This window comes from Sceloporus undulatus, chromosome 2 (genome assembly GCF_019175285.1).
Source record: "Sceloporus undulatus isolate JIND9_A2432 ecotype Alabama chromosome 2, SceUnd_v1.1, whole genome shotgun sequence".
Lineage (NCBI taxonomy): Eukaryota > Metazoa > Chordata > Lepidosauria > Squamata > Phrynosomatidae > Sceloporus > Sceloporus undulatus.
Genome location: NC_056523.1, coordinates 8,357,497 through 8,368,581, shown reverse-complemented (window position 1 = coordinate 8,368,581; position 11,085 = coordinate 8,357,497). Strand labels below are relative to the sequence as shown.

Sequence of the window (11,085 nt, the reverse complement as noted above, 5' to 3'; positions counted from 1 at the left end):
AAATTAATTCGTTCCGCCGCCGCTTTCGTAACCCGAAAATCTTCGTAAGGCGAAAAAGCCATAGGCGCTAATGGGGAAAAGCCGCGATTTCGTGCAAAATAGCGCCGAAAAGCACCAAAAAAATTTTCGTAACCCGAAATAACCTTCGTAACCCGGAACAGTTTTTTTAAATGGATTTTTTTCGTAACCCGGAAATTTCGCGGCGCATTCGATCCCGGGGTACCACTGTATCTGACAATTTGTTGTTATTCAGGTCCCCCCCCCCCCCCCGAAGCAAGTCCAAGGCCTTCAGCATTTCTTTACAGAAACCCCCCAAACTGCCTTCCAGAGGTTTAGGTTACACAAGCCCACATCCCCAACAGCATGGCTCCTAGAAAAACCAAGGTTTCATCTGCACTTGGAAATTAATGCAGTTTGAGACCGCTTTAATGGCCATGGCACCATGCTATGGAATTCTGGGATGTATAGTTTTGTGTGGCACCGACACACTTTGTCAGAGGCGGCTCAAGACCTTGTAAAATTACAAAATCTCAGGATCCCATGATGATGATGATTTATATTGCCCTTTCCACAAAAGGGCAGAACATCAAACCCATATAATCAAAAACGGATGCTAAAACACAAAACTATAAAAGACTAAAATAATATGCGAACATAACTGAAACAAACACCTTATCAGGTAAATTCCTTATCAGGAGTTATTATTAACTATTAATTAGATGGCCTCCTATCAGGAAGGCTTAGGCTGTGAATTCCTGCAAGTGCAGAAGACTGGACTAGCTTGCTCTAGATGTCTCTTCCAACTAGATTCCTTATTAACTGCATTATTTCTGCAGTGCAGATGCAGCCTTGGCTTTCTAGGAGCCTGGGGATGATGAAGCTTGTGTAACCTAACACCTCTGGCAGGCAGTTTGGAGAGGGGAGTGTTTTGCAGGGTTGCAGCTCCCAGAATCCTCCCATCAGCCTGGTCACTGTTCTTGCTGGCTGCTGAATGCTGGAAGATGTAGTCCGAAAATAACTTTTTCCAAGATGATGTAGGGATTTTGGAAGTCACAGTTCAAAATCAGCAACTTTCCCCAGCTGGGCTGCCAGAAACCAGGCTGAGGAAGGGACCTCTAGGAGTTAAACCTATAGAGTCCGAGGGAGGATTTTTTATGATGCCTAGAAAGGAGAGAGCAAAAATCCTCCTAGATCAGCTGCCCCAGGATGTAAACACTACAGTAAAAGCTGGATTTGTTCCTTGGGTTCCATCCTGTTTATCCCTCTCCTGGAACCTGATTTAATAATATATATGTATATACATCTATACTATAGATATATAGATGTATATGGGATTTTGAATAAATTTAGGAGGTGATTTTATGCCTTACCTGCAATGATCTTACCTGCATGCTTGGATTGGGTTTGGAAGTCCTGAGTGAGAAACCTGATTCTGGCAAATTGGGTGAGTTTTTTCTTGTTGTTGTTTGTTTTTAAGTAAGGTATTTTGGGCTGGAGAGTGGAAGGAGACCTCATCAAAAGAAGGAAGTTGACATCTCCAGAGAGATCTTTATTCATAGGGTGCATCTACACGGTAGAAATAAAGCAGTTTGACACCACTTGAGCTGCCATGGCTCCATCCTACAGAATCCTGGGATTTATAATTTTGTGAGTCACCAGCACTCTTCAGCAGCAAAAGCTGAAGATATTGCAAGACTACAATCCCAGGATTCAAACTGCATTATTTCTATAGTGTAGGTGCACCTAATGAGAGCCGGCGTGGCGTAGTGGTCTGAGCATTGGACTATGGCTCTGGAGACCAGGGTTTGATTCATGGCTTGGCCATGAATCCCATTGGATGCCCTTGGGCAACTCACACTTTCTCAGCCTCAGAGGAAGGGAGCAGAAAACCTCTTCTGAACAAATCTTGCCAAGAAAACCCCACGATAGGGGAGCCTTAGGGTCACCATAAGTCAAAAATGACTGGAAGGCACATGACATAATTTCTACATTATGCATTATTTCTACAATATAGATGCACATGCACACTGAGACAAAATGTAGGCCTGTGACTGCTGACTTTCTCTCTCCTGTATGATCTTAAACATCTTTGCCTGACAGAAAAGCCAGTGAAGCTTCAAAAATTTGTATGATGTACTTTCAGCTTTTGGGTTTTCCAACGAAGTTATCACTCTTTTGTGGATTTTGTCATATTTTGTTGCATGGCCAAAATGATCCCACTTGCATATGTCTCCAGCATTGTTGGCTCAAGTGGAAAAAGAGTGTGTACAAAACTCCAGCTCAACTTGCAGCAGTTTACAAGGCTTAATAGATTTGTTGTTCTAATAGTTCCTCCACGGGATCTATGTACAGTGGGACCCTTGATATCCACTGAGGTTTGGTTCCATGGATGCTCAAGTCCCATTATATGCAATAGTGCATATAATGTAATAATATAATATTTTGTATATACAATTACAGTATATACAAAATTTCCCCAAGTCTGAATGGTTGTTAATGAATGCTGAATCTGTGGATATAGAGAGCCACCTGTACAAGGATGAGGATAAGGGGCAGCCCCTGGGGATATCATTAAGTGCAATAAATAAAGCATCAATTATTTACACACCGTACCCCATTCAAATTACGAAAAAAGATAGTGAGGAAAATAAACAGACACACACTTTTCAAGACAGTGCCCTTACCCTAAGATTGAATCATAGCATCATAGGAGAATATCACACCAGGGTCTTACTGTGAATAAATCGTCATGCAAACGTCATAAATTGTTTAAAATGTGCAGTTGGGGTTCACACGCCCACACGCTTCTCCTGTCAGCGAATCAGCATGGATGCTCCGGGGATGCGTCCCCGCTTGCTCCCTCTGTGATCAAAGCGTTTGGAGTCCTTAACAGAAGATCCTGTTCTTACCAAAGCACAGCTCCAAGGATGCTTTTGTCATGCAAGAAGCAAGCAGGGAACGTATCTGTGACGATTCACTGACAGGAGAACCCTGATCACACTTTTTAAATAATTTGTGATATTTACATGGCGATTTATTCACAGTAAGATCCTGGTGTGATATTCTCCATAGAGTTGGAAGAGACTCCAAGGGCTAGCCAGTCCAACCCCATTCTGCCATGCAGGAACTCTCAATCAAAGCAGCTATGACAGATGGCCATCCGGCGCCTTGCCAACTGTAAAGCTCCTGAGATTCCAAGACTTAAGAATGTTTAAGTCTTGGTAATAGTGCCACTCTATTCTGCTTTGGCCAGGCGGCCTCACCTGGAATATTGCATCCAGTTCTGGACACCACAATTCAAAAAGGATGTTGAGAAGCTGGAGCGTGTCCAGAGGAGGGCCACCAAAATGGAGAAGGGTCTGGAAACCATGCCCTAGGAGGAGAGACTTGGGGAACTGGGTATGTTTAGCCTGGAGAAGGGAAGGTTAAAAGGTAATATGATAGCCTTGTTTAAATATTTGAAAGGATTGTGATGAGTAGGCCTTCACCACCACAGCAAAGCCTGTAGAGGCATAGTCCCTTTCTTTGACCCCAGCAGTGAAGGTCTACTTGTAAGAAAGCTTCTGTTGTGGCAAAGCCAGAAGGGTGCCGCAGAAGGAAGCTGGATCGGGTGTCACCCTTCTTCTGGGGTGTGTGTTGCACCCCCCTGTAACCCCATTTTGATGCCACTGCTGCATTCCATCATCCGAACCTCCACCATAAAGGTTATGAAAGAGGGACAGAGACTGAAAGTTTTGATCTGTGTTTTGTTTTTCTGTCATCCCCAGCAGGATAGCAGCTCCTTGGTCTTTGTTACTTCCTAGATGTCCATCTGCTGAGAGGCTTTGAGGCTGTGGGGGGCCACTGTCACCATGGAAGATCCTCTTGTACGCCTCAGAGTGGTGGAAGGATTGGAAGGCACCATTCGGAACCCCCACGTCATTCCGACTGGAAGTACTGGGAAAGTTCCCAGGAGGATATTGGGGCAGCAAAAGGTTAAACAAGAACCGAGCGAAGGGATCCTTCAGCGTTGGGAAGCCCAGTGGCAGCAATTCCTGAAAGAAGTGGACTCTCCTCACTCAAGATGGAGGATTCCTCAATGGCCAGAGGATCCCAAGCCTTGGGACGACACCAAGGCTTTCCTGGCATCCTTTGAACAAGTAGCCATGGCCTGCCAATGGCCCAAAGAAGAGTGGGTGATCCGGCTTCTGCCAGCCCTTAGTGGACAAGCCAAATGGGCTTTCAGTGGCCTGGAGGTGGCAGACAGAGAGGATTATGGGAAGGTGAAAGCAGCCATTTTGCGGGGAGACGCCCTCAGCAGGGAAAAGCAGCGCCAACACTTCCGGCGTTTCTGTTACCAGGAGGCTGACGGTCCACGTGGGGCTTACAGTCGGCTCCAGGAGCTTTGCCACCAGTGGCTGAAGGTTGAGAGGCACACGAAGGAGCAGATCCTGGAGCTGCTGATTTTGGAGCAATTTCTCAGCATTTTGCCCTTGGAGATCCAAAACTGGGTCAGCGATTGTAGCCCTGAGAACTGTTCCCAGGCGGTCACGCTGGCCGAGGATTTCCTGCAAAGACAGGAGGAAACCGAGAGATGGGAGCAACAGGTGAGCCAGCCTCATTTATGGCTGCTGTCTCACTGTTGGATTAATCCATTTTCACACTGCTTTAACTACCCTGGCTCCATCCTATGGAATCCTGGGATTTGTAGTTTGTCCTTCTGACAGAGAAGGATAATTACCTCACAAAGATACAAATCCCAGATTACAGACCTTTGAGCCACGGCAGTGTCAAACTGCAGTGTCAAACTGCATTAATTCTGCAGTGTAGATGTTCTTGCCCAACCATCACTCCGAATGACTTATACAGTGCGCCTGCGCCATTCACGGGCACACTATAGACAGCTTCCAGCTTAGACAATTAAAGAAATGGCGACTGTGTCTGTGATACATGTGCTGCCCCGAGCCGTGAGCATGCACCCCATTGTTTGCAATAGGGTGCGAGCATACGTGGATTTGCCTCTTAGTCAGGCGGGATCCGGAACGGATCTCCCGCATAAGGAAAAGGCCCGCTGTAATGTGTTGTTGTTGTGTGACTTCAAGTTGTTTCCAATTTCATTGGATTTTCTTGGCATGAGATGTTTAAAGGAAGTTTGCCATTGCCTTCCCCTGAGGATAAGAATATGTGATTTGCCCAAAATCGTCCAGTGGGTTTCATGGCCGAGCTGGGACTCTGTTCTCTAGAGTCATAGTCCAGCATTTAAATCACTATGCCATGCTGGCTCTTTGGCTTATTGTAATATAAGGCTATAAAATAACGTACAATGGTACATCTCAAGAATGATGTAAAAGCAGGGTAAAATAGGATAGTGAGCCACTGTGGTGTAATGATTTAAGTGTTGTATTCATCAGACTCAGGAGACTGGGGCACAAATCCCACTGGATGACCTTGGACAAGTCACACTCTCTCAGCCTCAAAGGAAGGCCATGGCAAACTCCCTGTGACCAAATCTTGGCAAGAAAACTCCATGATAGGTTTGCCTGAGGGTTGCCGTAAACCAGAAACAATGTGAGGCAGACAACAACAAACAAATAAGGCTAACACTTCTCTAGCTTGTGGATTTTGTGGAAGCATCATGGTTGTCCACCACTGGAAACAGAATGTTGGTTGCAGACTAGATCAGGGGAGAGCATGCAATGGAGCCCGAACAGCTGTACGGCCATATTTTTTGGTTGCTCCTGAGTTCTTGAGGGCCACAGCATGTCAGTATGGCCACCATTTTTGAGCACTTGGAATTGACACTTCCAGTATATTCTCATGGGTACAGGGAGTTAACTGTTCTTGGGTAGGGAGTCCCCAAAAATAAAATTCTTCAGCCTCCACAAAGAGGTTCTTCAATATTTGGGTCTGGGGTGTTTTTGGCTATAACATGGTAGGAAAGTACCAGGAAATGGGGGTGTGTAACATAGGAGTGTCATAGGTTGCATGGGATTCCCATGGGCAACAGGGTTCCTACCTCTGGGCTGGAGAGAACAAGGCAGTCCCCATGTTCTTGGACAGTCTTCGCTCTTGGTGCTAAAAAGGATCTTCCCTGCTGTCTCAGGAGCCACTGGAAGAGGTTGCTGTTGGTTTCGTAGGAGAGGAGCGTGGACAGAGCCAGCTAAACAGAGAAGCCAAAAGGGATAATGAAGACCTCAACCTGTTAGGTACTGATTATTTCCACACATAATTCTTGGGATAGTCATAGAATCCTAAAATCTTTGATTTCGGAGGAACCCCAAGGACCATTTAGTCCAGTGCTCTGCCATGTGGGAAAACACAATCAAAGCACTACTGACAGATAGCCATCCAGCCTCTATTTACCGTATATACTCGTGTATAAGTAAAAAAATTTATACCAAAAAATTGATCCCAAAAAACCTGGGTTGACTTATACACAGATCAATACAATTTTGATGTGACGGCTGTGCCACATCCAAATGGCGTGGTGCGGCTGTGACGTGCTCGTACCGCTACAGGGTGCATAGGGCGCCCTATTTGTGGCACCGGAATAAGCTCTGAAACGGAGCTCCTTCCTAAGGAATGCCTCGTTCCTGCAGCCACCAAATGGCTGCGGGAATGAAGCTGAGGGGAAAGGCGCCGAGCGACCCTTTTCTCTCCCAGCAGCAGCTCCCTGGGGTGTCCTGGGGCATGAAGCTCCAAGGACACCCCTTTCTAAGCATTTTGCCGCTTCCCCGAGGCCTGGAAAAGCGGCAGATCGGGGCCTCTGGGTCTGCTGCTGTGGCTGCTCAGGCCCCAATCCAGCAGGGAAAGGCTGCTCAGGCCCCAATCCAGCAGGGAAAGGTCTGTATCCCGCCTATATACAGTAAAAACCTCCAAAGAAGGAGTGCCCACTGTCCAACCTCTAAGAGCCTTAGCACTTTACTAAACAAACCCGGGAGGCAAATAAAAAGATGCATAAGTTTTTTCTCCTTCTGCATGATGTCCGTCTCTTTCATTTTCTTCTGCTTGTAAAACCATGGGAGAGGGTTGTAAAAGTGCCTTAAATGTGTCCCATGTGTTAAGCTGAAAAAATCTGTTTGGCAAAAATGATGCTTTTACAACACTCTCTGACTCTTTTGCAACCTGGAGAGAACCAGAGTCATGTGGAAAACGCATCTTTTCGTTTGCCTGCTGGATTTGTTTAATAATCCGATAAGGCTGTAAAGGTCTCTAAAAAACCCTCCAAGGCAGTCTGTTCTACAACTTCTGTAGTAAAAAGATTCTTCCTAATGTTGAGGTGAAATCTATTTTCTTGTAATTTGAACCAGCAAAAAACAAGCTGGCTCCATCCTCATTATGCATCCCTTCCAATATTTAGAGATATCTATCATGCCACCTCTTAGCTCCCCTATGCTAAACGTGCCCAGTTCCTCCTGTCATTCCTCATAAAGCTTAGTTTCCAGACCTTGGTCTTGGTCAGCCTTCTTCCATGTTCCAGCTTGTCAGTATACCTCAACATTAAACCTTTTCTCAGCTTTGGCTCTGCCATCCTTTCTGTCCTAAAATATGGAGGAATTTTGGAACATTCTGGAAATTTGCCAGGTTTTTTTTATTATAATTTTTTTCTGGAAAAAAAGTGCCAATGGCCTAAAATTGGTCAAGATCTCATTCAACATTGTATATTTGATTTCTGTATGGCAAACTGTCGTGTTCTCAAGCTGGATGTTCTCAGGTTTGGGGATTTCATCTTGCCCACCACTGGAACGCATCCCACAAGAATGTCCAAAACTGAATTTGGCTCCCTGGTTGAAAGCGGTTCAGTGCCTTTGATTTACATGTTGCTATAGGATCACACCCTTAGCCAACATAGGGTGCATCTACACCATACAAATAATGCAGTTTGATACCACTTTAACTGCTATGGTTCCATCCTGCAGAATCCTGGGATATTTAGTCTTGTGAGGCATTAGCACTCTTTGGCAAACAAAACAAAATACTTTGTAAAACTACAAATTCAAGGTTAACATAGTATGGAGCTACAGCACTTGCAGTGGTATCAAACTGCATTATTTCTACAGTGTAGATATACCCCCAAGTGTAGAATCTTTGCTATGAACACAATGGGTAGAATTAATCATTCAGGGCCTAATTCTACCACTTACTGTTGGGGATGCTGGGTCCTGTTAGCTATAGGTTTCTTGTCTTTGCTTTGTCATAAACTAGTGCTGCATCCATTTACCACAAGTTAAGATTATAACAGTGATGCATAAAAAGGAGGAAGGGAGCTGATTTTTATTTTAGCATGAGCTTTCATGGATATATACCCACTTCTTCTGATGCAGTGCAGTGATATTTGGCCTCATGCTCAAATAAACAGTTAAAGGTGCTGCTACATTCTGATTTTTTCCTCCTCCCTCCCCTCCTTTCCTCTTTTTTTATGCTGCAAGGCACTAAAATGGCTACTTCTCTGAAATTAGTGATGGTGTCAGTTTTCAGTACCAAGCAAAGTCTCGGGAAGGTTTGAAATTGCAAGCAATTCCAGCTCAGAACACTTTCTTTTCCCATTTCAGCAGATTGCAGGTCTGAGAATGATCACGAAGTGAGAGTCACTTTACAGGAAAGACTTGAGGAAGTGGAACCATTCTGGACATCCCAAGGAAGATTTGCCGAGAGTGGCTCCCAAGACCCTGAACACAGAAGAAAGACTTTAAATCCACACCAACCAAAGACACAGCAAAGAAACCACGTAAAGAACAGGGTGGTGCTTTCCATTTCTTCAGTGCCAAATGGAAAGATCCTTGGTGAAACCCCGTTGCGACAGACACAAAAGATAAGCAATGGATCTGGGGAAGGATTCAGGCCAGATTTGGGCAGAAACACTCCCGTTCAAGAGAGAACCTACCACAGATGTTCTGTCTGTGGGAAGACTTTTGGTCAGAACTCACATCTGCTCTTCCACCAGCGGACCCACGACGTGGAAAAGCCATACAAGTGTACGCAATGCGGGAGCAGTTTCCATTCACGCCAGGGCCTCATCTATCACCAACGGAGCCATGCAGGGGAGAAGCCATACAAATGCTCCTTTTGCGGAAAGACCTTTAGTCAGAGTTCGCACCTTCTTGTCCATAAGCGCAGCCACACGGGGGAGAAGCCCTTCAAATGCCCAACCTGCGGGAAATGCTTCAGCCGCAATTCCCTCCTCACCATCCACGCGAGGACCCACACGGGAGAGAAGCCCTACAAATGCTCCCAGTGTGGCAGCCGGTTCCACTCAGGCTCTGGCCTTATTAATCATAAGAGAATCCATGCAGGAGTCAAGCCGTACAAATGTGCCAAATGTGGACGGGATTTCATCCGTAAGGCACATCTCACACGGCATCAAAGTGTCCACAGCGAAGACAAGACTGGCACCTGATCTGATATTGGCAGCTGGCATGGAGAGGCGCAAGACAGAAAAGAATCTGTCTTTGCACAAGACAGAAAAGAACCCAGAGATGTGATTAGCCATTATCTCTGCCTGAGTTAACTGGCATGGTTCACATAGGTTGAAATAAATGTTCTTGTAGAATAACAGAATCATAGACTTCTGATCTTGACAGAAGATGAGAGAGCTTTCCCAAATCTGTAAACAAATATTAGTGAACCCCCCTCCCAAAGTTGCTAGTCACCAACAATTTTTGCTAGCCTACTAAGGTGTGAGGAACTTGTGGTCTCATCAAATCATAGAATCATAGAATAATAAGTTGGAAGAGACCGCAAGAGCCATCCAGTCCAACCCCCTGCCATGCAGGAAATCCAAATCAAAGCATCCCCGACAGATGGCCATCCAGCCTCTGTTTAAAGACCTCCAAGGAAGGAGACTCCACTAAACTCCGAGGGAGTGTGTTCCACTGTTGGACAGCCCTTACACTACACAATTATGTCACTTTGATGACAGTAATTCAGTGGTTCTCAACCTTCCTAATGCCGTGACCCACAGGTTGAGAACTGCAAAGGGGTTGTAACCCACAGATTGAGAACCACTGCACTAGAATATTATAGATTATGGCACCAAGTCTGGGTCTTGGGCAACCCCTGCAAAAGGATCATTCAACTCCCACAGGTTGAGAATAGCTGCTGTAATTGCTATGGCTGCATCCACTGGAATCTCTGCCAGAGAGAATCTAGTGCAGAGGTAGCCAAAGTTTGGCATGTGAGTCACATGCAATTCCTGGAGAGTATTTTTTGGTCTCTAAAGCCTTCCACTGGTCTCCAAACCTCCTCAAACCCCCCCCCCTTAATTTTTTTTAGAAAAATGCCCCCAACCACAGCTTGGTGTGTGTGTGTTTGTGTGTTTAAGAGGGGAGAGGTGGAGTCCACAGAGGGAGGGTTGGGTGGAATGCTGTCCCCTACCTCCAATCTAGTGCTTCATTCAACTACAAATCCCAAGGTTGTCTAGGAAACAGTCATGGCAGTTAAAGCAGATTGAAGTGCTATAACTGAGCAAAATCACCACTCCACAGACATCAGAGGCAACAGCCTGCTTTGGCTCCATGGCTTGGAAAAATTACTTCTTTGGATTACTTTTCCTGATATGCTGACTGGCAGATTCTGTAATTTATAGGCCAAAAGTAACTTTTCCAGGCTCTAGTATTTCTCTGTCGGTCATGGAGGAAAAGGTTTTATTTTCTGTTGACCTGGCATGATAGAGCTGGCATGAGAACTGGGCTCTCTCACCTGTGTGAAATTTCTGCTCACTGGTGGTGATTAGAGTTGGAAGGGACCCAAGGGACATCCAATCCAACCCCATTCTGCCATGCAGAAAGATGCTGTCAAAGCACTACTGACAGATGGCTATCCAGTCTATTTACAAACCTCTGAAGAAGGAGACTCCACCACACTCGGATGCAAGGGTTTAGGACGAACAGAGGCTCCTCTTCTCTCTTTCCTAGAGGGAGTCTGGGGAGACACAGAAGAGCCTTGGATGCAAAGGGATTTGAGGGGAATAGAGGCTCCCTTCTTCCTTTCCCGGAGGGGAAAAGCGCCTAAGCGACTGGTTGGCTGTGACATCAAGCACTTAAGCGCTTGATTGACAGCTGATTTAAAAAAACAAGAGGTTCCAGAAGGGCAATGGGAATGGGGAGC

The 11,085-nt window shown here is 45.6% G+C and overlaps 1 protein-coding gene across 5 annotated transcripts; it reads left to right on the top strand.

Moving 5' to 3' along the window:
* The first annotated feature begins 929 nt into the window (after positions 1–929).
* On the top strand, positions 930–9,530 carry LOC121921932 (zinc finger and SCAN domain-containing protein 23-like). 5 transcript variants are annotated; one of them, XM_042450680.1, is made up of 4 exons: positions 930–1,290; positions 3,768–4,586; positions 6,083–6,185; positions 8,532–9,530. In XM_042450680.1, the coding sequence occupies exons 2-4, from the start codon at positions 3,852–3,854 to the stop codon at positions 9,374–9,376; spliced, it is 1,683 nt and encodes a 560-aa protein (XP_042306614.1). In that variant the 5' UTR covers positions 930–1,290; positions 3,768–3,851; the 3' UTR covers positions 9,377–9,530. The 5 variants fall into 5 exon arrangements, with proteins under 5 accessions (XP_042306614.1, XP_042306613.1, XP_042306612.1 ...); XM_042450679.1 differs by having other exon boundaries at positions 3,765–4,586; XM_042450678.1 differs by having other exon boundaries at positions 930–1,444; positions 3,771–4,586.
* Positions 9,531–11,085: the final 1,555 nt, after the last annotated feature.